The sequence below is a fragment of the Actinia tenebrosa genome, unplaced genomic scaffold (assembly GCF_029948245.1).
Source record: "Actinia tenebrosa isolate PJP-AT-01 unplaced genomic scaffold, QUT_ActTen_1.0 PGA_scaffold3__52_contigs__length_22856419, whole genome shotgun sequence".
In the NCBI taxonomy this organism is placed as follows: Eukaryota; Metazoa; Cnidaria; class Anthozoa; order Actiniaria; family Actiniidae; genus Actinia; species Actinia tenebrosa.
In genome coordinates this window covers 21893176-21920550 of record NW_028292580.1, presented here as the reverse complement: position 1 = coordinate 21920550, position 27375 = coordinate 21893176, and the positions used below count along the sequence as shown (strand labels likewise).

Below are 27375 nucleotides of genomic sequence, written 5' to 3'. Positions count from 1 at the left end.
GCTATTCAGAGGTAAAGGGGTAAAATGGGAGCTGCAGGGTATTCGCCTTTCTTGGACTGGAAAAATGGGATTTATGCACTGGTCAAACAAGACAATGAAAAAGGGAATGGGATTGATGCTTCAGCAATAGGCTGTGACTATGGGATTTGGTCAATATAGGGGCTGGGAAATGGAGTTAGGTCCCTCTATTAAATATACCGCTCAAGTTCACTCTATAGCGGCTAGCCCCCAACTCCGCTGCCACCAGAAAGGAGTGATTTCTCCGGCCACTAATATGTGCATGGCTCGATCTACCTCCGTATTGATTCGTTCTGATCCAAATCAACGCGCGCGGAATTCTTCGCTTGCACGTTACGTCATCGCGGCCATGTTGGTACCATTCAACAAAATATTTCTCATTAGCATCCATTGTTAATACCACAATGGCCGCCATGTTTTTGTCTTTTAACTCTCTTGGGAATGCTTGCAACCCATCAATAAGTATACGGACTTTTGTACAAAACCAGGATTGCGCGCATTAAAAAACACTCCCCCTTTTTTAGCTTGTCATATTTATAGAAAGCGCGGTATATGTATAATGGTCGATTATTTTGGGGCTTTTTTATAACAGACTGAAATAAGACTCTTAAAATAACATAGTAACTTGAATCAAAAGATTCGACGCAGTTATTTATAACCTCCGAAGTCCGAGTCGAATAGATGGGCGCGTCATTCCCTTCCCGAACTGAAAGCTAAATGAATTTCGAAGTTATTAGCTTTCCAAAGAACTTAAGATTCTTAAAAATTGGTCATGAAAAGATAAAAACAGAAAATAAATTACAATCACGAAAGCCTGAGACGTGCCGATCCAGATAATCACTGTAATCGATATTTCATCGTACAGTAATCGGGTCTCGTTAAAGTAATAATATTACATGGCCGATCGATCGGAAGGTGGTTTATTTGTGATTGATCATTCTCACTAAAAGCTGCAGTCAGTAGCGAAAAAAAATTGAAGAAACCTTACAGTATTTCAGAAACCTCGCCCATTTTATGTATAAATCGGCCTAAAATAGCAATGGAGAATATTATTAGCTCAAGTGAAGTAGCGGGTGTTGACTTGCAGCCAGCAAACGCGTCCAACGAGCCGGACTCGAAGTGTAGAAGTTCATCGAAAAGACGCTCAAAAACCCGCTCAAAAGTCTGGGAAAAAGTTGCTTGGTTTACTAGAAAGGCAAAAAGTAACAGGGAAAATAAAGCTGAAAGCCTCGAAGAAGCAGGAAAAGGAGTTAAAAGTCCATCGCTGAGTGTACTACGAAGTGAAGAACAAGAGGTTCCTGTGTTGAATTCCGCTGGAATTAAACTGAACTCTTTTTACAAAACAAAAACAAAATCGGGGATAAGAAAGACAAGGAGCTTTAACTATTTGAAAAGAAAGAAGTTAAAACATTTTGCCAGTGATGCAAATTCGAGTTTACAGGAAGATAATAATAAGGAAAACGCAGACCCAACTTCGACGAGTTGTCAAACAGCAACAGGGAATTTTCACGACTTTGCTGGATTTGGTCGAAAATGCTCTAATACTACTGCTAGTTCTACTCTATTGGTAAGTGAAATGGCAAAACAAATGAGCTTAAAACAAGAGGAACAGTTAAAAGGAAGTGTCAGAAGTTCATTGTCTTTGCCATTGAGTTTGTTGTCTTTGAATGAAAGACCTGTTCCTGACGTCTGTAGCCCAAGCTGTCAAGGCCTTCTTTGTGGCTGTAAGCCGAAAAATAAGAGTTTCTCAGGCCCGAGCTACAATAGTTGGCCCCGCAAGAAGCGCTTATTAGCTGCGAATCATTCCTACGAGGCTTTTTCCCCGCCTCAGAAGCAGAAAAGAATTTGTGGTCTTAGAAAAACCGCTACTTTTAGTGGATTCGACTCCTCAAAGTTGTGCCTCAAAGAGTTTAAATCAGATGGGAGTGAACTCAGAATGGGCAAAAGTACACCACTACTATCTGGAACCAACCAAATAAAAAACCAGAACGGATTAACAATAGGGGTTATTCACTTCTTTAAGAGTTCAGGAAATAATTATTCTATAGTTGGTAAAGATGGATGTATTCCGAGGGCAATATTGCCAAATGATGTGAAAGATTTGGATGTGTGTAGTAAGTGTTCAATAAAGCAAACAAGAGATGATAATACTGACATAGACGTTGTTGGAAATATTGGAATTTCAGATACTTTACATTCAAATTTATGTCTGGATGCTAAAATGTGTGATGACACTGAAGGGTTATCCTTGACGTTGCAATCCGATTTGCTGGATAATGAATTTTTTGCTGAAAAAGAACAATGCAGTGAGGAAAACAGAAACAATACAGAGAACATTTCAAAGGATTTAGATGAGAGTGCCAATAATTGTGCTATTGTGTCAATGAAAGAATGTTTTATGGTTAAAGACCCCTTTAATGAGGTCACTAGTCCGTCTTCACAACATCTCATCACAGCATCACAACATCAAGAAAACATTAGTCAACCAGACACACTGAAAAAAGACATTCATCAGTTATCTGAATCTATGCTTTCATCATCAGATAATGGACAAGTAATTTTGGAAAGCCAAGAGATAATTAGTAGCTCAGATGCAAGTGCTTTGGACTCAGTACATTTGAATTCGTTGAATGAAATATGTGCGACTGACAAAAGAACAGCTTATGCAAAGCTAGATATCATTAGAGAAATACCAGATAGTCTTGCTAAAGGGAATACTAAAAATATTGAATCACCCAAGGAATATGATGAACATAGTATGGCACAGACGAAGGAAAGTCCAGAAAGCAGTCAAGCATCAGAAACTAGAATCTACTGTATAAAAATAGAGGATCAAGTCACTGATTTTTCTAAGGAAGGCAGAATCAATTTCCAAGCTGAAACCAAACTTCAATCTCCAAGTACTTTGTCAGATCTGATTATTGAGGAGTTAAAAGATAGTATTTATGTCAAGGAAAATCCACTTTCCCAAAGTGAAGATAATTCAAACACATCAGAGATATTGTGTACGATGACAAATGATTCAGCACCTGAATCAGAAGAAAAAGATGAAACATCCGCTGCAGAGAAGAATACGATTGGTGATCCTTCACTACCATCAAACATGGCAACATCAGACGAAGGGAAATCAATATCAAAAGATGAAAATATTCTACCAAAAATTAAAAGTGTTAATTCAAATTTCTCCTCTAGAGTACCTCTAAAGTCTTCAGGTGGAAACAAAATACCAGAAAATAAAAGTAAAAACATTCTAGGAAGCAGTTTACAGCAGACAAGACGAATAGTGCTTAAACAAGGCAAGCCAAAAGTTGATGGGCCACATTTTAAGTATCAAACAGAAGTATGTCTTTTTTTTCTTTGCTTAAAATTTTCAAGGATGTTAATAGTGATTAATAAGCAAAGTCTGTGTTATAGGGATTAGTTGTTATAATTAATTTTGGTTATGCAGCTGTCAAAACAAAATTAAAAAAGGGAATGTATTTTTGGTCAAAGGACATTGAGTAATTGCTAAGGTCTTCCAAACCATTGCCTCCTGATTAAGCTTTCGATACCAGTTCAAATTCAAACTAAGAAGCTAATTTTTGCAGGGGGAAAATTCCAAAAAATTCAGAGAAAAACCCTTGAACACAGGCTTAAACCAACATGAAGCACCTCTGCTCAAAGATACCTCTCATTGGCAGTTGTCTTGATGCTGTGTGTTTTTGTATCTTAACATCATTGCTTAGAAAAAAAATGGCCAGTCAGTCGCCAGTCATCATCAGCAGCCAAAGTAGTCATACCCTGTTGCTGGCTCAATTATAATACTGGTCAAAATGATCGACAAGGCAAAGATTTGACTAGACAAGTTGACATTCTGTCCAGACATTGTCCAAAGACTGGCCACTATTTTAAGCCTTCTAATCTTGAAGTATAACTAATTCACTTAAACAATAATTCATTACAATATGTTTTGGTCCACAGACTATTTTGAACTGGTTTTCAGAATTCAATGATGAACAGAAAAATATACTAATCAAGAAACTTTTGGTAAGAATTCTTAAGAAAATATCAGTTGTACTTGTAAGTGTAAGGCCCGCTTCAGACATCAATCTTTTGCCGCGCCGAATCTAATTATTTACATTTAGTGCATGAGAAGAGTGACGTTTGAATCATTTGAAATCGACAGATTTAATTAAGGTCGGCAAAGAATTAAAGTCAACTGCATGAGTTGTGCGAAACGGCAAAAGACTGGCGTTGATTCAAATGTCTATCTTTTGTTGAGCCGAATCTAATGCATAAATTAAAAAGGCTCAAGATTTCAGCAGTTTTTGGTTTTTGTCAATTGCGACCAGCAACATTAAAATCAACGTTTGAAACGGACGTCGAATTTCAATGAATTTGAGTTGACTTCAATTCCAATTAAATTCGACACTGCAAAAGATCAACGTCTGAACCCGGCCTAAGTGTAAATTGTGTAGTTCCAAAAATTATCCATACCCATCTCACGGAGGAATTTTTTTAAGACACCAGCTACCCCCCAGAAATTCCAATTTTCTTCCATACAAACTCTGTAATTTTTGTTCTTTCTCTGACCCCCCTACTCTTCGGAAATTCCAAATTCCTCTGTGGGGTGGGTATGGATGATTTCTGGAACTACACATTCTATAGGGCCGTGCCGTGACCTTGGAGTGACGGCGTCTGCACCATCTTCATGTTGGTTTCGGGTATTTGATTGGATGGAGAGTAAATTCTTGCGCAATGTTATCAGTCTCACCATGGAATACACAGTGTCACAGCTGCGTTCATACTTCAAGCTTTTAATAGTCTTAAATTTAAAAAACCTGCTCAAATTTTGAGTTCCTATTATTGTGCTTATTGATTTCTTTGCCACAGGTATCCCAGATTTACCTGAAATTCTGTAGAGTTTACAAAGATCCCCTCGCAAACCTACCTTCCCACACACAAATTGCCATTGCTATTACATTCCTTAATCAATAATTTCTGTAATTTGTTGTTATGTGTAGGAGCAGTGTGAATTACCTCAAATGCACCTTCTTTCTGTCATTATGGAGCCAGTCCTTCACAAGACCTGTCCGTCGAATTGTCAAGACATGTTGGAATGGTTACCACATACAGTGACCAATGCTGTTATGTCATACTTAGATCCAGGTATTTTAAACATAAACTATTCTAATAAATAGATTATAATAATGATGGAAAATAAAGAAAAAAAATAGTCACTTACTGGAACTATTTTGAAACAAGGCGAAGTTTCGATTAGAGCCACTGGTCTTCATCAGGCATGTTGCTTGAGATGGATTTTAATGCAAATTAATGACAGGGTGGTTTTTCTTCCACTGAACTCCAATAGCCAACTTTTGATATTCTGGTTAAGTGATCTAGCTCAAAACAATCTGAGTCAAGGATCTGGGGAAACAAAAGAATGATCACAATTATGCTATTGTTTCCCCAGAGCCTCAACTTGAAATGTTTTGTGCTTGATCACTCAACCAGAATATCAAAAGTTGGCTGTTAGAATGTAGAAGTTGAATTTTGTGGAGGAATGAAAACCAGAGAAAAAAGAGAAAGTCCTTGAAAACAAGAGAGAACCAACAAGCAACCTTACTCACATATTTATAATACTGAGTCTGGGAATCAAACCTGAGTCACATTAGTCAGATGCGAGCACTCTTAAAGTGCATGCACTAAACCCGTGCACAATAATTAGTACTAATTAGTACTATTTCATACAGAATCCTTTGTTTTCTATTGTTTAGTTATCACTATTTAGTGCTAAAAATTAGTATAAGTTTCACTGGTTTAGTGCAAGCACTCTATCCCTATGCCACTAGTTATTTTTTCATGGGTAGCATGGAGGTTGGGAATATTTGCCTCTCTGCTCTCACTGGTAATAATAACTTTTTTATAGTCATGGGCTCAACACTGGATATGCATATCTGATGTACCAACAAGGGTGCGGAATCTTATGTAATATTTGTTGTGTCTTTCAGAAAGCCTTTGTAGATGTAGTCAAGTCAACAGATTCTGGAACAGCTTGGCAAGCAATCCATTGATCTGGAAAGAATTGTGCAAGTATGAAAATAATTATTATTCGAATTAACATCTGTTAGCCAAGAATTTATTAGTCTGGGCCCTGTTGAACCAAGGGTGGATAGCGCTATGGATAAATGTTATCGAGTGGATAAATTTATTTGATAACAGTATTTATTTGATAAGAATTTATCCGTCTGATAGTGCTATCCACCCTTCGTACAACCGGGCCCTGTACAGCAAGTGATAAAATTTTATTGAATTATTTAGGAGCAATGAATGGCAGTTATCCCGAAAAACTGAAGAAAAACAGATGATATTGCCTTGCGGCACTGTCCAGGTGAGTATATTAGTCTAATCCTTCTTGATTTTGGTAATAGCCAACATTTTTAGGAATCTCTAGGTTTCCTAGGGCATACTCGGCCAATGAAACATGCCATTGAATCTCTTGATTAGCATGCATGAAAATCTAGATTTTCTTTTCTGCCAGAAAATAAATGATTCCTGCATGTTAAGCTGCTAGAGTGCAAACAATATAACCGTGAAACTTTAGTGATACTAAATAGCACAATTTCATGCAAATTCCATTGTTTTCTATTGTTTAACTAGCACTATTTTGTACTATTTAGTAATTAGTGTTTCATGGATTAATTGTTTGCACTCTATTACATCTTTCCTTGAAATTGTTTTGTTTTAGTGGAAGAAGATGTTTGCCGAAAGATACCTCCTCAGAAAGAACTGGTTGAATGGAAGATGTAAAGTTAGAACATTTGAAGGACACACACAAGGTGAGTGATAATAATTCTTTAGTATTATCTACTGTTATATTGGTTGTGGCTCTAAATGGCATATTTAAAAAAAAGAATAAATTTCATTCATTGTGGTGCAATATTTTCTCATTTCACACCATAAGTCATACCCTTGAGAATAGGATTCTTTGTTTGAGATACAAGTCTCCATATTCACATGTCTTTTTTCGAAAAAAATGTTACTCTAGGGAATGAGATGTGGTATGTATTATTCTATAGTTAGGATAGAACATGCATGCTGATTGGTCAAAAACTGTTCATTATTAGTGAAAAGAGCACGGAAAAAGCTGTTTTGTTTGTTAAATAGAAAACATTTGATCACCACAAAACAGGTCTATTTACATGTAAACCTGATTTCAGGGAACATGGTGGAAAAAAGAGCTGTTCTATTTGTATATTTCATAGAAAGATCAAAATACATTGCAGTTTTCATGTAGTTTCCTAATACGTTTTTGCAAATCCTGTATGTGCTGCAGAGGTTGTCATTGTGCTGTAGATGGCATCAGCACTATGCTCAGTTTGCTAATACAACACACTTAGTTCTTTATCATCTAAAAGTGTGCTTAGTATTTTAATTGATTTCTCATTTCTATTATTTTTTTGACTTCATTTTTATTTTTTATTTTTTGACCTCATTTTTTTTAAATTTTTGACCTCATTTTTATTGTTTTTTTTGACCTTATTTTTATTTTTCTGACCTCATTTTTATTTTTTTACCTCTTTTTTTTTTTTTTGACACTTGGCAGGCATATCTTGTGTGCAATTTGACGACACTCGTATTGTAAGTGGCTCAACTGATAAGACAATCAAGGTCTGGGACCTTAGTCGTGATGATAGCCATGCTGTCCTGACACTAGCTGGACACTCAGGGACTGTACGCTGCTTGAATCTGAATGGTAATAGACTTGTCAGTGGGTCTGTTGACAGATCCATTAAGGTAATAATAGTATTAATATTATTAATAGTGCATTAACAATTTATTAAATTCTTGGATGATAAAGTTGAAAAATAAGATATAAGTTTGCAGCATTAAACTTCCATCGACAAGTTAAAATGGCAATTTTGAAATAATATTTTGACTAATCTAAGTCAATTTATGGCTAACTAACAGATCAAATAAATGGAATTCGACTTGGTGTATATTTACCCATTCGAGACCATGTGTCATTCTTTGCGTGCATTGTATCCATATATCTTTTCATCATAAAGAAATGTGCGTTTGTGCATTGTGCTGTTATAAAGCATGTTCCTCGAGCCAATTAGAAAGCAAGAATTATAATGAGTCAGTTATTTTAAATAGATTTCCAAAACCTTTTGATTGAGGGAAAGACCTAATTAACCATTCCTTGTATATTTGATATATTATAATTAATAGGTATGGGACTTGTCATTTGAGTCTTACTGGAGTGGAGCATCTTGTAAAGTGACTATGGTTGGTCACATGCATACAGTCAGGTGTTTACAGGTGAGATCTCTCAAATCTTTCACTTTTTTATTATTAAAACAATTATTGTTATTTTTGGTTGTTAGGGGAGGACAAAAACAACATTTGAAAAATGGCCTGTCACAGACAGTGTCTGGCTAAAATATATTGGCAGTTGTCTTAAAAAACACCTTTTAAACCATTCCTATTGGCTAGTCAGGAAGGGAGGGAGAGGAGAGGAGAGGAGAGAAAGAAAAGGAAAGGAAAGGAGAGGAAAGGAAAGGAGAGGAAAGGAAAGGAGAGAGGAGGGAATGATAGGAGGAAGGAAATAAGGAGGGGAATGAAATAAAGAAGGGAGGGAGGGAGGGAGGGAGGGATGGATGGATGGATGGATGAAAAAAGGAAGGTGCTGCAAATAAACAAAGGAAAGAAAAAAAAGGAAAAAAGTAAACTAAGGAAATTTATGATTCTACATTAAATTCATCTTTTTATATGCCGTCATTCTGCAGGTTGATGATGAAAAGGTTGTAAGTGGTTCATATGACAAGACTCTGAAAGTCTGGGACCTCAAGACAGGACAGTGTGAATTAACTCTAAGGTACACTAAACCGTTGTGAGTCAATATTAGCAATGACACAACATTTACCTAACTATCTTTTCTAAATTATTTCCATTCGGTCCTCCCATTGTGTGTACTGTCTTGTCTCTACCTGTACAGCCCCTTGTCTGATTTCAATATTTTAATTTCTAGAGGGCATAATGCAGCAGTCCTCTGTGTTCAGTTTGATGACAATAAAATTGTATCAGGTTCTTATGACAACACTATAAAGGTGAGATTAAAAAGAAAATATACAATTTAAATTGCTTATTCTTTCTATATATTATTAGCTTAAAATAATATTAGGTGATATTAGGGATATATTAGTCACAGGAAAACCCACTTATTGCAAGTGTCCATTTATTTTTTTTATTATTTATCCTACTTTATTGAAAATACAGCCAATCAGAATGAAGGAAAGCCAATATATATACTATTAGTTGATAATATTTCAGTCTAATAGTCTAATATTAGTTGCTTCCGGGAACAGTCATTGTGACCTATGTATTCCCTGGATGGTGTGGGATAAAAGAGTCAAAATTTTGCTGCTTGTTGCATGTTGCTTACTAAGCATGAAATGCATTACTGTGTATTCACTTTAATACTCTTGAAAATAATGTCAGCAGAGAAGAAATTATTCCAAAAAAAAAAACGTGGAGAAAAAGTTTGGAGAAATTCCATATTTTTTGTGACCTTTGGCTGATTGCATTCACATCACCCATGATGGTGCAATATTGGTATACAGCATACAACAAAACCTTTAACAACCTTTTTTGAAGTAGCTGTACATGTGTGCTCACCTGAAGGCTTGTGTGTACATGTTGCTGCAATTTTCACAAACATGCGTACTCTGTGTCGACTGCAAGCTACACCCTGAAATTTGGTTTTTTGCTGCCATCAATCAAACCCTATCAGTTGGTACCTTTCATATTTTTGATTGATGGCAGCAAAAAAAATTTCAGTGTGCCGCTTGCAGACACAGAGTTCCCATGTTTATGAAAATTGCAGCAAAAAAATAGACTTAAATGCCTCCTGGAAACATATTCCATGGTATACAACTCAAAAGTGTTGTGTAACTTAGTATCTAATATCCTTTCTTCGACTAACTAGTATGATAATATGTTTCTTGTCAGGTTTGGAGTCTTGATGAAGGTGAATGTTTAATGACCCTAGCAGGTCATCATGATGCTGTTACCTGTCTTAACCTGACCCAAGATGGCAGGAAGGTCATAAGTGGATCTCTGGATCATAACTTGAAGTTCTGGGACTTGGCAACTGGAAAGGTATCATGGGTCAGACCATAGTTAATTGCACTGCACATATGCATCATTGCACACACATTATCCCTTGGCTATGAATCTTTTTTTTTTATTTAACCATATATTTTCTAATCATTTACTCCAAGTATAAAGCATGGTTTTCACTATGACATAAGCATAAGCATAAGAACATGTCCTCACTATGACATAAGGCAACATAAGCACAAGCAGAAGCATATTAAAAACAAGGGGATTGCTTTGATCCTTGTGCTTATGCTTATGCTTGTGCTTATGTCGCAGTTAGGACGTTAAAAGAGAAGTGAGTGGGCTTGATATGCTTATGTCTGTGTTTATGCTTATGCTTATGTCGCTAGTGAAAACCACGCTTAACGGCTCATCTAGGGAGATCACAATGATAATTATATTTTACGATGATTTATGGAGTACAACTCTTAAAGGGAGTTAGCTATGGCCCTAAAAATCACATATGCAAACCCAGTTGACAGTACTTGAGCCTTTACTCAGTGAAGAAAAAAGGTTGTCTGTGATGTGGGAACCAGCCAGATGGTTAAGGATACAGGATACTCTAGTCGACTGCCTCCTGTTCATCACCCTCTCGCACAAAAAATCCCTCTAGTGCTTAAAACTGCAATATAGAATATATTCTTTTTAAGCAAAAAAAGTTAATCTAGTATGACAGTACTACTTATACTTTTGAATTATTTTTTCCAAAGCTATTACAGCGAAACATGAAGCACATGGTCAACGGCTTTAAATAAATGTTAATTTTTACAATACACCTTATTTGTGGTGTGACAATTGAATGTGACAAACCTCTATGGGAATAAACAGCTATTGTTTTGAAAAAAGTCAAGATATGAATGTTATTCCTTTTGTATCCTTTGGGATACTCATGAATTTTTTGAAGGGTAAAAACAAAAGAAAATGAATCCTCTGGTTTGTCGCACTGAATTGGGAAAACATTGCCACACCATGAATAAGGTCTGTTAGTTATTAAATAATTCATTTTTAAATGGGTACGGAATAAGAGATGCATATATCAAGATCAATATCCTTTGTTAATATGTAATTTATGATGTTAGGAAGAGATCAGACACTTTTATCTGATTCTAAATCTTTTTTGGCTTTTTTTTTGTAGTGTATTGGTACTCTGGACTGGATAAGATCAGAAGGACACACTGGTGTCATCAGGTAGGAATCAATTGATTGTACAGTCTTAAACACAAGACCTCTTCAGTCTAAGTAATCTGTTTGAGGGATCTAAAAACTAGTTAAACCCAGTTCAGTTTCTTTTATCGTAGACCAATGTGTCATTCCCAAGAGTATCATTTCTTTGTTTAATGTTTTTTGGATGAGGAAATAAATTGAATAATACTAGATGCAACTCTAAGATAAATTTTTATACTCAAGATAATGACGTGTGGTCTGAAAGCTAAGTGGTGTTGTCCATTATTATTTCATACATACGTAATACAAAATATTTTCATCACTTTGTCCATATGATTTAATTCTCAGGTGCTTACAGTCAGACAGCTGGAGAATTGTTAGTGCTGGTGATGACAAGACCCTAAAGGTATTGCAGTAATGAAATATTTATTATAATAACAGCGTTAGGCAGATTCTTACCAGTCCTGTGCTCATCTCATTCATGGTATTATTTTCCATGGAAACTCAATATTAAATTACCTTTTTTTGCTCAAAATTAGGGACCATTCAGGGATTCACTTGGTAGTCAACCAGCAGCAGTAAGGGGGACTCGCGGTCACCCCTCGGAATTACACGGATATTCCCCGTGCTCACGTAACAGCGTCCGAGTCGGGTATTACCCGCGCGCTGATTCCCTTACTGCTGCTGGGTACCGTAAATGGAGGTTAAGATATCCTTTACATATAGATGGACGCCATCACGAGCATTAGAAATAAGACTGTGCGCAAACTGAGAACTCAGGTGTTGGATCGCCTGGATGCTGACTTTGCCTTTACAACGTTTATGGAGGGCGATACGGACGAGACAATGACATATTAGAAGAGTGTATGGATTGTCCGCGCCTCGACAACCATGTTTCGACTACCTTTTCTACTGGTAGGCACAAAGTAGTATTTTTTTGTGTCCTCTGCGCTGGTAGCAAGCACCAGAAATGTCCATAGGGAAGTAGGTGGAGGCGAAATGCCTCTCCATGGTAGCAAGGGCCCCAAGAAATGCTATTGCGTAATATATATTTCAAAAGTGTCTCAGAATGTTAACAATAAGGTTAAATCTTTGTTAAGTATATATGGAAGAGTGTCTCAGAATGTTAACAATAAGGTTAAATCTTTGTTAAGTATACATGGAAACTATTCCAAAGAGTGTCTCAGAATGTTAACAATAAGGTTAAATCTTTGTTAAGTATATATGGAAACTATTCCAAAGAGTGTCTCAGAATGTTAACAATAAGGTTAAATCTTTGTTATATATGGAAACTATTCCAAAGAGTGTCTCAGAATGTTGACAATAAGGTTAAATCTTTGTTAAGACACTTTCGAAATAGTTTCCATATATACTTAACAAAGATTTAACCTTATTGTCAACATTCTGAGACACTCTTTGGAATAGTTTCCGTGGTGTCTTAACAAAGATCCAACCTATGGAAGAGTGTATGGATTGTCAGTGCCTCGACTACCTTTTTTTGTGTTCCCAAAAGAGCGTATGCATGTTCCAAAGGAGTGTATGCTTGTTCCAAAAGATACCAATCCGTGTTCCAAAAGAGTGTATGCGTGTCCCCAAAAGAGTGTATGCGTGTTCCAAAAAAGATGTGCGTTGGTTTGCGCAAGAGTTTTGGATCTCTACTTATTTTTATTGTTGTTTGTTAACAATCAACAATAAATACTAAGACCCCTTTTCGAGAAGGTCTGCAAAAATGCCCGAAGAGAATGGAGGCCCCTTCTACCTTCTTTGTAGGGCCACGCGCAATGGTGCAGCTACGTAGCCCGGAATTCGAATGTTGCCTATTGTCTCCTGCGCTCTGTACAAGCCACCTACCACATCCAAAAGGATTTCTATCGTGCGCTGTTTTCCTAGCATGTATCCAGCTATGCCTATGGCTATGTACAGATACATGCTATATCTGTGGACAAACAGGTATCTACCATATGGATCCATAGGGTATTCCATGGACAAACATAGGGTATGTTCCGTATCTACCTACATATATGGCCACACCCAAGATACTATCCAAAGAGGAGATCGCAGACCTTTTGGAAGACAGGAAGAATGGAATGGGGCTACAAAAGGTAGCCAAGAAGTATGGTGTGGGTATTCCCAAAATACGCAGGATAGAGCAGGAAAACAATGCGACGCCTGCAATTCCAGAAACGCCACCTACGACAGATTTGCAGAAGCATTTTCTAGAAGTGCAGGATTCCTTTGCCATTGTTTTGGACGACCTAGGAAAAGCAAAGGAGGAATTGCTGGCCGAACTTGCAACCACAAAAAAAGAATTGCTAGACCGCGTGGACGATCTAGAAAAGCTTCGTGCGGAGCTGTCGTCCAAGATACAACCACCTGGTAGCGACGAGGATGGCTACTACAGCGAGGAAAACCTAGAGGACGAAGTGGAGGAAATATCCACGAAGATAGACTGGCAAATAGCCGGGAATATAGTATTTGCCATCTTTGGCATTGGAGCATTGCTTTGGGCGCGCATGCAGCAACCAGTGGAAAAGGTTGTCTACTACGAACGTCCGGGGCCTTCCGAACGGCCACAGAGGCCTTCTAAGATTCCGGAGATGGAGTAGAAAGGGCGTCTACCAGATCGACACCCTTTGCGGACACGTGCACCAATCTATCCTTTCTTTTGTTTGCGGTGGTCTTTTCCCTGCCTATTTTGCAGTACAAAGGCGGCGGAGATGTCCAGTCTATTTTTTGCGCCTGCAGAAAGTGTCCCCAAACGGGCGTGGTTGCATGTTCTACCGTGCAGCCCTCCAATACGCATTGGGAGCATCGGGGGGATAGGAATAGGATGGTCCTTTCTTTGCCCCTGTATGTGGCTTTTGCGTAGCGCCAGCATTGGTATTCGCCTTCCTGCATGTGCAAAGCCTGCACGCATTCTTTGTTTGGCGGCGCCGGCACTTCTAGTAGCTTTCCTGGATTCCGGGGTATCGAATGGTCTATTTTCCTAGCCAATTCGTAGTACGTATCCAAACCGGGTCCTTCGGGCACGAAGACAGTGGCTATGTTGTTTTCCCACTCCACCAATATTTCTTCTCCAGGTATGGCAGTGCGTATGTTGCCGTTGGCTTCGAACTTCCCGACTGCAAATGCATCCAGCAACGCATCCACAGCCCATGCTACGGAAGTTTCTTTTGCCCCCCTGCGCAAAGCTACTCGGTGCCCTTTGGCAGGCCAAGCGGCATCTACGTTTTTGGGTACTGCGTATCCTAGTATTTTGTAGTCCCCTGCGGGTATTTCTTGCATTCGATGTATTTTGCGAGGCACGGAATCCTCTAGAAAGCGCTTGGCTGCGTCCTCTCCAAAGAACAATTTGCGTAGATTGTCTGTCCTTCTGGAAATCCTATCCAATAGTTTCCTATATTTTTCCAACTCTTTTTCTATGGCTTTCCTGTCTTCTTCCTTTTGCCGCAGGATGGACTGCCTTTGCTCCGACAGTTCTGCGTGGTATCTTTTCGTGGCTTCGACCCACTCGTCGCCTTCCAAATCGTCCCGTATGTCTTCCAAGCGCTGCTGTCGTTTTCTTTTGGACAGGAAGGATATTCTGCGGTCCGTAGGCACTTCCAAAATGCCAAAGGCGCTCTTTTCTACTCCGATCCTTTGCGCCTTCTTTGTGCGCCATATCCACTCCACGTGTTCGCTCGTAGGCAGGAAGTCTGCGATAGTAGGAGCATTCGCATGCACGCGGGTGGGAAACTTGGACTCCGCCAATACGGTAGGACTATCTTTCGTGTAGCAGCGCAGCGGCAGTATTTCCACCGGATCCAATTCTCCTACGTCTATGCGGAATATGGGACATCTGCGCAGACCGAACTCTGCTATGGTCCAAAGTACGCATTGCTCCCATTTGTCGTTGCCCCGCACTCGCACACCGGCTATCCTACCCGTTCCTGCGTGGCAGTACCAAGCTAGGAATATTTCTCCCGTTTCCTCGCAGCAAATGCAGCAGCATCTGTCTAGGAGTTCGGCAAGTGCCAACCACATGTTTTTTGGCGGCTGCACCACGAATATGTCTTCTAGCGGTGCTATGGTTTCCGCAATGGCATTGGTGTGTTCTTTGGAGAAATCCCTGCTGTAGATGGATATTTCCACGCGGGTACAACCTCTTTTCTGCACATCGGGGTGCAGGAAAGTTCTACGCAGGTGGTCGTTTGGGCAATCCACATATTCGGCAAGCTTTGCGCCTACTGGGTTTTGCACTTCTCCAGCCTCGAAGTTCGACACTATTTTGTTGTATATTTTCGTCCGTTTGCCCTTTTCCACCCAAGTACAAACATGGCTGCCCACCTGGTGAGTATTGTCCAAAATGGTGCCTTCGCGCCAACCAGCTTCCCCTTGCTCTTTGTAGCCCATTTGCCGCAGTTTGCGCACCAATGCCTTGCGGTCCAAAGTGCCAGAGAAATCCTGTGTGTAGTCGACGGAATAGATGCCATATCCGTGCGCATCCAATAGCCTAGCGAACTTGGCAATGCTTTTGTCTACGACTTCTATGGACAATTCGGAGGTGTCTACTTTGGCCACGAAGGTGGCTGCGTGTTCGCCGTGCAGGCTATTCCACTTGTTGGACAAATGGGACACGCGCTCTACTATGTTGCCTTTTCTGCATGTGTGCGCCATGCTGGTTGGTAGGAACACCCCAAAGGCTTCCGTGGCTGCAATGGATATTTTGGATACTATTGCCTTTGCATTTCTACACACCCGCCCATACAAGTCTTGTTCTGCAACGAACCCATACACAAACACGTCGTCTACGAATGGTGGTAGCCCATGCAGCGGCTGCAAACTCGTAGGGCCTTCGTTTCCACGCAAGTAGTTGCATTTGGATATGTCCGGCAGCAGGTTTCCATCGTGGGCATTGTCCAGTAGCAAATGTGCTAGCAGCCTACTCTTTGCACGTATTCCCATCTCTTGCAGTGTTGTCGAAATAGTCTCTTGGGAGTCCATCTCTATATATAGGGGTAGAAGCAAATGCTACGAACGTGGTCTTCGTTGGACAACTGTCGCACTCTTTTTTTGGATGCAAGTTGGAAGGGCGGTGAATCGCCTCCCTTCTATAGACATCTTTTGGAACAAGCATACACTCCTTTGGAACATGCATACGCTCTTTTGGGAACACAAAAAAAGGTAGTCGAGGCACTGACAATCCATACACTCTTCCATAGGTTGGATCTTTGTTAAGACACCACGGAAACTATTCCAAAGAGTGTCTCAGAATGTTGACAACAAGGTTAAATCTTTGTTAAGTATATATGGAAACTATTTCGAAAGTGTCTTAACAAAGATTTAACCTTATTGTCAACATTCTGAGACACTCTTTGGAATAGTTTCCATATATAACAAAGATTTAACCTTATTGTTAACATTCTGAGACACTCTTTGGAATAGTTTCCATATATACTTAACAAAGATTTAACCTTATTGTTAACATTCTGAGACACTCTTTGGAATAGTTTCCATGTATACTTAACAAAGATTTAACCTTATTGTTAACATTCTGAGACACTCTTCCATATATACTTAACAAAGATTTAACCTTATTGTTAACATTCTGAGACACTTTTGAAATATATATTACGCAATAGCATTTCTTGGGGCCCTTGCTACCATGGAGAGGCATTTCGCCTCCACCTACTTCCCTATGGACATTTCTGGTGCTTGCTACCAGCGCAGAGGACACAAAAAAATACTACTTTGTGCCTACCAGTAGAAAAGGTAGTCGAAACATGGTTGTCGAGGCGCGGACAATCCATACACTCTTCTAATGCATCGTATATCCAACAAAATATCTTAACCTCCATTTACGGTACCCAGCAGCAGTAAGGGAATCAGCGCGCGGGTAATACCCGACTCGGACGCTGTTACGTGAGCACGGGGAATATCCGTGTAATTCCGAGGGGTGACCGCGAGTCCCCCTTACTGCTGCTCAACCCATACAAGAAATATAATAATAATTTTTATTTTATCAAAACAGGCATTTTTTTGGCAGCTTTCACTGTGGGCCTGCTTTCACTTACATACACTACCACTACGTACATTTACTATATTCTATGCACACATCACTAGACTCACATTTTGATTTTTATGGAGGGAGGAAAACTGGGGAACCTGCGAAAAGTCCGTGTCAAGGGAGAGAAGGACATAAAAAAAAATTCACATGTGGTGTCCGCAGTGTTCAAACCAGTGCCCGACCAGTTGCACTCACAACCATGACAGACAACCCATTAGCAGCATATGACACCTATGATCTAACCCTCTTTCTCCCTTTTTTCCATGTATTTTGTTTATTTGAAAAGTGCTATGCAACACATTTTGTGCCCCCCTCTTGCTCACGATTTTTTAAATGACCCCCCCCCCCCCCCCCCTCTATCTCTCTCTGGTAATAAAAGTACCATTAGATAATATTTCTATTTTAGCTGTGGTGAGTAATTCATTTTGCATTTGTTGGATACAGATGTGGAGTTTAGAGACTGGTCAGAGACTTCTCACCCTTCGCTGTCACACTGATGGTGTCACATGTCTACAGTTCAATGACTACAGAATCGTCTCAGGTTCTTACGACAAGACCGTTAAAGTATGGAATTTCTCACCTGAGCATGCGTTTTTGAATTCATCGTGATAGTGCTTGATAAGCGTAAGTTTGTGAGAACTACGTGAGGACATGATAATGACAAATATCCAATATAGGTAAACCATGTAGTGACATAGGTCGACTTGGGAGGATTTACATGGTAATATATTCAAATGGGATTGATGTTTTCATATTTTATTAAGAGTTACCCAGAATTCAGGTTAGTTATCAATTCATTAGCTGCCATTAATTTTGTAATAGAGGTTATCTACATATTTTTGGAATTCCATAGCATTGCTAAGCAAAAATAATAATAATAATTTATTAAAAACTACATGAAGCTGTGCCGAGGTGGTCCTCTAGAATTCTGAAAATTTTCTGGTAACTCTCAAACACGGCCCATTTTGAGGAAAAGAAAGACAAAAACTAGTGAATAAAATTGGAACTTAAATGCTGTGTGTCTTCAACCCATCCATGCAGTCCCAACTAGTAACCACTAGTTATTATCAAAGACAAAAATTAGTTTGTCGAAAGGGTAGAATAACTACTGCTAATGGTAATAAAAAAATATTTTTTCATTTATCATTGTTAAAGTACTCTGGTATAGTTTAGTATAAAAATGAAAATAAAATGAAATAAAATAAAATATCAGTAATGTTAAAAGTGAGAACCAGTCAATAAATGGTGAAAATAAAAGTTGAAATGAGTTTACAATCTTATGACTAAGTCTGTTTGGTTATGTGAAAGATTGCACCTCAACTATGAAATCACAAAAAATGAGTCCTAAAGTTACACAATAAATAATAAAACAAAAATTCTGTGAAAACCTAATGTATTTATAATCTATATTTATATTAGAGGACAAATAGACACCATCTTGGAAATGTCCCCTAATTTAAATCACTCACCCACATTGCACTGCAATGCCAACTTGAACCACTGTAACCATTCATGTAAGACTACATGAAATGGTAGCCTCCTTTGCAGACATCCTGCGAGGATGTCTGCAATGGAGGCTAATGAAATGGCACTATTCTGTAATAAAGTTTAAGGTTAGGTTTTTTTTGGAGTTTGGGTTAGGATTTGGGTTAGAGTTACAGGATGTTAGAATCTTGAATAATTAATAATCAAATAGTGCCATTTCATGTGGAGTGCAAACAATATAACCGTGAAACTTGAGTAATACTAAATAGCACAATTTCATGCAAATTCCATTGTTTTCTATTGTTTAATTAGCACTATTTTGTACTATTTAGTAATTAGTGTTTCACGGATTAACTGTTTGCACTCTAGTCTTACATGAAGTACTAATCACTGTCTTCATCAATCTCAGGATGGCTAATATGCTCACTGGTCTGCCAATGCAAATTCTAATTCCTTCAAGTCATAAGCCCTCTGGTTACTCCCAAGATTTATATTTCAGTCAATTCTTTTCATTTCCCAGAATTTCCACAGATCCTCTTGGCAGTCCCTTCAGGATATATTATATATGTACCGGCCACGAGTATGTAATAGGGGAAGCTGTGCCCGAGGTCTTGAATATAGAAATCAAAGCCTTTAGCTTTTAAAGACCTTTTTTCCCAATTTACTTTTTCAACTTGTTTTGCAATTATTTGTTATCCCAGGATTCCGGAAAGTGGTCAGAAAAAGCTGCTTACACGTGCAGCCAATCAGAACACAGGATTTTTAGGATATTAGAAAAAATTTCATTATTGCAGCAATGCTGTTGCACATGTATATTCTGTGGTATTCAACTCTTCCTTTTGGTCAGACATTTGTGGTGTTTTGAAGTTCTCAACTAAATGCCTACTATTTTCATTGTTGTGAGATAAAATAGTTGTACATATTCAATGCTTTCTCATGGCACGCCACTGAATATCATAAATGAATGTTATCAGTCATCCACTTGGTTATATGGATATCACACCATGGAATATCCCACTTGTCACCCATATTTTCTAGGCATCTACACTCACTTGTCTCAGCGTATACGAGAAAATTCAAGTGACTCGTCTAAATTTCATGGTATACTACTCAAAACCACTGTATAAAATAATAGTATAATTTAAAAATAATATAATTATCAAGTAGTAATAAAAATAACACTTTTTCAAAATCAAAGATAGAGCTGCATACACAGCCCTACTTATAGATATTGTCTCTTTATTTTATAGCGCTTAAATTAATTCAGTAGCTCTATTTCACATCAATCATTAAATATTTGAATTTATGCTTTAAAAACTATAAGCTAACAAGCTTTTATTTATAATATGTTTACATTCAATAAATCAACTGTCTTTTTTACTAACAACATGCTCGTATAACAAGGCATTTCCATAAGCAATATGCAGAAACTAAGTAAATAATGTGCAGAATTGGAACAATTTTACTTGTCTCATGAAAATAAAGTAAGCATAATACATAGCTGTAGAGTACACTCTAAATCCGTTTTCTTTTGTTTTACTTTGACTCACTAAAATACGACTCTGTTTCACAAGCAAGTAAAATCATTCCATCGTTATTTACATTTCATTATACAAGTTAGTAGAGTGAAGGCATATAACCCGTGAAATAAATGTGTATTAGTCTAATATATATTTCACGGGTTAAATGACTTCACTCTACCATTCCTTGATACTTTCCTTAGACCATTAGCCTTCTTTGCAGATGTTCTTAGGGTCCGTCATGGAAATATTGCACAACAGAACCTTAAGGCGTTGGGCTAATTCACCGTTATAACGTAATACACTTATTATTAAACTGTACTGTAACTTCATAGTCTGATCCTATGGCTTGATAAAATTCTGCTCGTGCATGTAGCTAGTAAAAAGAACCCTATATATATCTAACTATTACTATTATAAATAAATATTTTTTACTATTATTTATTACTATTCCAGGAATTTAAAAATTGATACATGTGGTCAACTAGAAAAAGATAAATATTCAAATCTCATATTATTCTGAATTAGATATATCGCATCTTAACCCTTGATAACATTGATGGTATGAAAAATTACCCTATGAAAGTAGAATTCCATCCCTTGAATATAAATATTTCAAATACCAACCTAACAAATTAATAATATTTGTTTACATTAAATAACACCCTCTTCAAAAATTAATCTCATAATAGCAGTAAAAATCTAAGCTATTGTGTAAATCAAACAAAAGAATTCTAATTATGTTACTTTACACCACAAAATATTTTGTGGGCTGACGTACTGTAATACAATCGTAATTTCACAATACTTTCATCCAACTTCAACGACAGTTGTCTAGAATTTAAGATACATATTTTTTCTTACACAATATCATTGATTTGGTATTCATTGGCTTAAGGCACGATTACACGGAACAATTTTCTCTGCATGGAGCAGTGTGTAACGACTGTAACATACAGCACAATTTGAAAAATATTGCAAGACAAGTTTCAGAATTTGTTTCTACTTTTGGCAATGATCTGCAGCATGTAGACAATCTTGCAACTCGTGTTTCAACGCCGTTGTGACATAAGCTGCAGAGAAAACTGTTCCGTGTAATCGTACCTTTTGGCCAAGAATTGGCCAAGGATTAATTTAATCATTCAGTAACATTGAAATTGAGCTAGTTAGTTGAATTAGTTTAGTAAATACTCCAGATGTTGTTTAAAAATTAAAGTGACTGTGATTACTGCGTGACGATATTTCCCAAACATTTTCTGAAAGCAAATTAATTATTGTCACTCACTAATTTCATGTGTTTGAATAATGTGTCCATATTTTGATGCTAGGGCCTACATTCTTTACTTTCTCTAGTGTTTTTTTCACGTATAAAAACTTAAGGTGAAAACTAAAACTATAATTGTTTCATCGAAGTAATTTTCCTGATATTATCAAAACAGCAAAAAATTCTTGAAGTGTAAAACAGGATTCTAAAATTGTCAATGTATGTTTTGAGTTCACTGCTTTATAATGCTTCAAAAATCTGAATATATGCAATATTAATGTACCCTAACTAAGTGTATGACAAGATTCATACAAGCTAAATAACCAAGACTGTTCTTATTCATAAGTGTAGCATAAATCTAGATATAATTATGTTTAATATTATTCAAGTCAGTGGAATCTCAAGATAACAGTGTAAGGACATTACATTCTTTCCCATTTGCTGAACATTGCTTTAATTCATGGTTCAATCCCTTGCTTAAGCCCTACCCCACAAATTACTAGAATATCTCAGAATTTAATACTCAGATCATGAAAAAATTGATTCTAAATTGTTTCAACAGTATGTGAAAATCAAATCAAATTGCTGTGTAATATTGTATGTGAGACAAGATTTTAATCCCACTGAGAAAACTTATGAGTCAGAACCATGAATTCTACTTTCAGATTGTCCTCATCTTGAGGCGAAAAGCTATTGTTTTTCACACTTATGAGGGCTTCCAATCTTAGAGATGACTGTGTACACTGTGTACACCGAAAAAGAACACCCTCTAACTACCATCTTGAAACCACTCCAACTTTTCAAATTGAATCTATCTTGCTTACTTCCCTCAAGACTATCTTATCAGATTCTGTAACAGACAATTTTCATTTTTGCTCAAGATCACAAGATTTAATCAGCTTATCAAAAACTGAGGGCAAAAAACCAGGCCCATCGATGTACAAAATAAAATGATCATTCCCTATACACTAAATAATCAAGAAAAAATCATACGTTAGAAAAACTGATATTAGCAATGTGTAGATTTGGATCAAGTGAGGCCATTTTATTCTTCTTCGATATTAGCAATCTATGCATGTCAAAGGCTATATATATTTCTAAATAAAGCACAAGCAGTCTGATAAAACCCTTAAATTATAAATTGAAATAAATAAATATTGGTAATAATTCTAATTTTCTAATTAACATGACCTTAGTAATGTATTTTTCCGAGAGTTTGAAATTTTGACTAGTTATTAACAAAGCTCTAAAAATTGTAAGCTGGTTCATTGTGTAATATTTCAATTTTGTTTAAATATAAATTTCTGCAGCATGGTTTAGTTAATTCTAAGATCAAACTTTGGTAGCTAGAGACTAGAGACCCACAAATTTAGGTTAGATAATTGTATTGAACTATAATAAGGCATTGCCTGTAGTTCAAAGGGGTTCCTTGCATGTCTTACAGGAATGCAGCTGCAAAAAACTTTTATCATTTTGCATAATGCCACATAAAGAAACTTACCAAATCACCAGGAATTCAGGTAAATCTATAAACAAAGGACATAGCCTTAAATGAATTTAACAGTACACTGAATTTTCAATAAAAATAAGATATGAAGAGCTGGGGAAAAGTCCTAAAGAATAATTTATCGAATGAAAAATTTAAAAAAGTGAAAATATGTAATTTTCTAAGGTTTTGCTTGTCTTATATGGAACAATAGATGCTTATCACTCGCTTAAAAAATTATAATATAATCAAAATATATTGTTAAATGCATCAAAGGAACAAATTCTATCAAAAACCATATGAAAAGGCAAATTAAAAATAAAGATTAAATGATAATCAAAAATGTACTAAAACTTAAATCTAGTTTGAAGTTGAAGAGAAATATGATAATTAAATTAATACAAACTTCATTAGCACTAATGAATTCTAAATTATTTCAAATTTCTTATATCTTTGCGAGAAGTAAACTAGCATGTTTAACTGATAATAAATTGAGGTCTGTCCAGCGATCATTTAAAATTTCAATTTCTTCATATTTTGTAGAGTTATATACCATAGGCCTACAGTAGCATTTGATTTACTTTAGTTAACTAAACTAGCCTCTAGGGATGCATGACTGTCTAAGTATAATAAGTAGTAACTGGAAATAAGAACATTATTCCTGTTAGTTATAACTAGAGCCTAGAGCTATTGATTTTGCTGCTCAGTTTACCTATTTGGCCAAAGACAACTTGAAAGTTATTTGTTTTTAAGCTTGAAGAACCTAGAGCGATTGTAGTTGTTAAGATTTTTGTGGCACACGATCTGCGTGCAAGTTGAATTTCCTTGCCTTGCTATGATGGTAGACCAACTTAGAAATATATCCCATACACGTGAAATTCTCCCATACTTTTGCTTCATGGCTTCTTGGGTGTTTGGGCGCATCCAGTTTTCATACCAGCGTTGGATGGTGTAGGAGTAATGAATTCCAACCTTCTCTGTTCCTTGGACCTCGAAGCCAGCCTGTTCAAGTTGAGTCACAAACCAACCAAGAGGACAACTTGCATCTGCTCCAGGAAAGATATACTTGGCCATAAAGATTCCCCAGACAAAGTCTTCCCACTGCCATGCTCTGCGCAGCCCAGCAATTTGAAGGAAGAATACACCATCGTCTTCCAGCAAATCAGACACCTGTCTAAGGAATGCCTGGAAATGTCGCACACCTACATGTTCAGCCATTTCCAAGCAGGTAATCTTGTCATATTTCCCTGTGGGTATATCACGGTAGTCAATACACAAGAATTTAGTGCGTGCAGTAGCACCCTTCAGTTGTGACACTCTCTCACCCCACTCGACTTGGTTCCTCGCCAGAGTGACCCCAGTTGAGGTGGTCCCACAATTCTCAGCTGCATAGTTGACCAATGTACCCCAACCACACCCAATGTCCAAATGCCGGTCACCTTCTTTCATCTGGACTTTCTCACAGACCATCGCCAGTTTATTCTTCTGCATTTCCTCTAAAGTTTCGCTTTTATCGTGCACCATTCCCGACGTATATATCATAAGAGGGCCAAGGAAGGCCTCGTAGAAATCATTGCCTCGGTCATAATGGTCACGTACCTGTTTACAATCCTGGTTTTTTGAATGAGACAACAACTCGGGGATAAAACTGAAGACGAAGAATTTCAAATGATAAAAGGATAGTTCAAAAGTCGCGAAGAGCTTTCGTTTTTCCAAGGCTTGAAGCGGGTCCATTTTGAAGTCGAGTCTACCATCTGCGTAGGCTTCGTACAGCACATAGAATGGGATTTTTCGTTTGCCGTAGGTTTTTTCGAGCGATTTGTCATGGAAGGTGATGTATTGACTGACACAAGATCCTTCAGTGCCGAGTTCCCAAACACATAGACGATTATAGACCACGAGAAAAATCCCAAACAGAGGAACGAGGAATAGGAGAAATAAAAAGGGATAAGACCACCACGGCAAGCCGAAGAAATATTGAACCACACCTGGAAAACCGAGAATAATTGATAACAAAGATGTATAGGAAACCCTTTTCCATGCTAACTGGTCGTTGAAATCGACGGTCGAGGTTCCCTCAGCTGTTTTGATTGCTCCGTTTTGAGCGTGTGCCATAATTTCACGGTCTGATTGCGTTCTACCAGGCAACTCAGACTTAAATTCCGCTTCGCTTCGGGTCCTTCTCGCCGGGATATTCTAGTACAGTGGATGTGACGGTGCTAGTGAGGGAAAAATCTGTTGAACTGACAAAGGGGAGACACAAGTGATGATTTGTACACGTGTAGAGTGTCATAAAAGGACTTTGTTCGGACACTCCACCTTAGGGGGAGGGGATGAACATATTTCTACACTCAACAAATCTTTTTGCTCATAAACCCTCGCAATAAACTTTTATACACTAAAATCAGTCATAAATACGTTATTAATGTAATGAAGCTTTTATTTTTTTGTTGAAATTGAAATATGTGAATTTTATAAAAAGAGTACTTAACCGCTTTACCCTTGACCCCACGGGTGTTATGATGATTAATCACGTGATCAAAACATTGTTGACCGGAAAAGGGTTTCAGTGCACTGTTTAGTTATTCATTGATGAAAATATCAGCATTTCTTTTAAACATCTGCCCACCTAGTGATTAAGAAATGAAATATTTTGTGGTCATACACGAATATTTTGAACTCAATCGATTCTAAGTTTGAGTTCAAAAAATCTGAAGATTTTTAAGAACAACAAAGATTTTTTTTGGCCGAGTCGTAAAGTCCGTAAAAGCAGTTCTGGAGGCTATAAGAAAATGGCTTAGAACTTGAAAATCACCACATAATTTTTACTGATGTTTAATGAAGCTTTGTGATTCTAAGTCGCTCGAGGGATGTATATTTTTGTATTTCTATTCAAGATCGGCATGAACAAAATTTGTGTTAATGCTTGGAAAGATCATTAAAAGTTGTATAAATATGCAAATTTAGCGCGTAACTGATAAACCCTTAAAACCTTTACTTTATTCTTCGTGTCTGGTCCTGCTTTCTAGTGATTAAAAGGATTTAAAAAAATATTCTAAGTGTTGAAAAGTGGTTGCGACATTTAAGACATGAACAGAGTCGTAGAATGGTACAGCCGCTTGTATGAAGGTCATTTATATATTCTAGAATTGAACTGGACAAAACTGAAAGTACAATAGCATTCTTCTTTTCGTAAATAAAATATGTTATACATTAGCAATGCTTTCCTTGATTCAAAACAAATCGATCGAAAGCAGAAAAAAAAGATGCCAGAGGCATTTTCACTGAGGTGGACTATGATTCGGCTAGGAATGGATGAAGAGTTGGTTCTTGGAGTTTACAAGTGTACTAGAAGTATTAAACAAATACAAGAACTAAAGTGCGAAGGATGAAGAATAGAACAGCACCTGGCCAGTGGTCAAGCTGCCAATCAAAGTCGAATAGAAAAGGAATAGCTGTTAAAAAAGATCTAGAATGCTACAGAGATTGATCAAGTTAATGCTGATTAAAAATATTGTACTGCTGCCTGCCACTCAAAGAAAACCCTGACCGCGACACGAAGGAAAATAAATCATGTACTATCTTTAGAATTAAAAGTGAAATTTTTCGGAATTTTAAAATTAACCACAAATGCACGATTGATTTAGGCCCCGTCCACACGTATCCGGAAATTTTTGTATCCGCAATTTTTTTTTTGCTGATACGGGTTGCGTCCACACGTTTCCGCAAATTTTTGTGTCCGTATCCTCAAATTTTTCGAAAACGGATAGTGTGGACGGTGAAAACGGTGAAAAAAATAATTTGCGGATACAAAAATTTCCGGATACGTGTGGACGGGGCCTTAGAAACAGTGGACTGAACTGCTACGGGTCGTACCATGAACCAAACAAACTGCTCCTTAACTGGAAATTTAGCAGTTAATATATGATTTTATGTCTAAACTTCAAAGATGTCCGCTCCGCGCCGCCGGAGCCGGCTAAATCAAAATAATATGCTGGGTCGAACTGAGATTTTACACCGGCTTGTCGCGCGAGATTTTGAACCATGCATCTTCAAGAACGATCTTCAATCTAAACAGGTCGGGGGAAATATATAAGTTGAATTACGCGGGAAGAAGGAAAAACCCTGGAAGCAAATAAGATATTTTCTTTTGTTTTCCTTTCAAGAAAGAAACGGCTGGACGAGAAGCTGTACATCCTAACCGATCTCATTTTTCGCGCGCGGAAGCCATTGGGTAACGATTGCAATG

The 27375-nt window shown here is 37.6% G+C and overlaps 2 protein-coding genes across 3 annotated transcripts; one reads left to right on the top strand and one right to left on the bottom strand.

Moving 5' to 3' along the window:
- The first annotated feature begins 922 nt into the window (after positions 1-922).
- Positions 923-18648, top strand: LOC116295682 (uncharacterized). 2 transcript variants are annotated; one of them, XM_031703582.2, is made up of 14 exons: positions 923-3358; positions 3979-4044; positions 5022-5166; positions 6009-6090; positions 6319-6388; positions 6746-6836; positions 7604-7794; positions 8233-8322; positions 8790-8878; positions 9032-9110; positions 10012-10161; positions 11297-11349; positions 11674-11731; positions 17816-18648. In XM_031703582.2, exons 1-14 carry the CDS (start codon positions 1058-1060, stop codon positions 17978-17980), a joined length of 3630 nt encoding a protein of 1209 aa, XP_031559442.2. In that variant the 5' UTR covers positions 923-1057; the 3' UTR covers positions 17981-18648. The 2 variants fall into 2 exon arrangements, with proteins under 2 accessions (XP_031559442.2, XP_088891553.1); XM_089035427.1 differs by lacking the exon at positions 17816-18648 and adding an exon at positions 11865-12192.
- A 1390-nt stretch (positions 18649-20038) lies between these two features.
- LOC116295686 (uncharacterized) lies at positions 20039-25409 on the bottom strand. The gene has a single exon (XM_031703590.2). It carries the CDS (start codon positions 25239-25241, stop codon positions 23865-23867), a length of 1377 nt encoding a protein of 458 aa, XP_031559450.2. The 5' UTR covers positions 25242-25409; the 3' UTR covers positions 20039-23864.
- Positions 25410-27375: the final 1966 nt, after the last annotated feature.

Excerpts from the sequence above, each read along its gene's own strand:
- LOC116295686 (XM_031703590.2), bottom strand. The coding sequence starts at position 25,241 with ATGGCACACGCTCAAAACGGAGCAATCAAAACAGCTGAGGGAACCTCG.
- LOC116295682 (XM_089035427.1), top strand. The coding sequence starts at position 1,058 with ATGGAGAATATTATTAGCTCAAGTGAAGTAGCGGGTGTTGACTTGCAG. Across the intron at positions 3,359-3,978 it reads ATTTTAAGTATCAAACAGAA|ACTATTTTGAACTGGTTTTC; the intron begins GTATGTCTTTTT and ends TTTGGTCCACAG. Across the intron at positions 4,045-5,021 it reads TACTAATCAAGAAACTTTTG|GAGCAGTGTGAATTACCTCA; the intron begins GTAAGAATTCTT and ends TGTTATGTGTAG.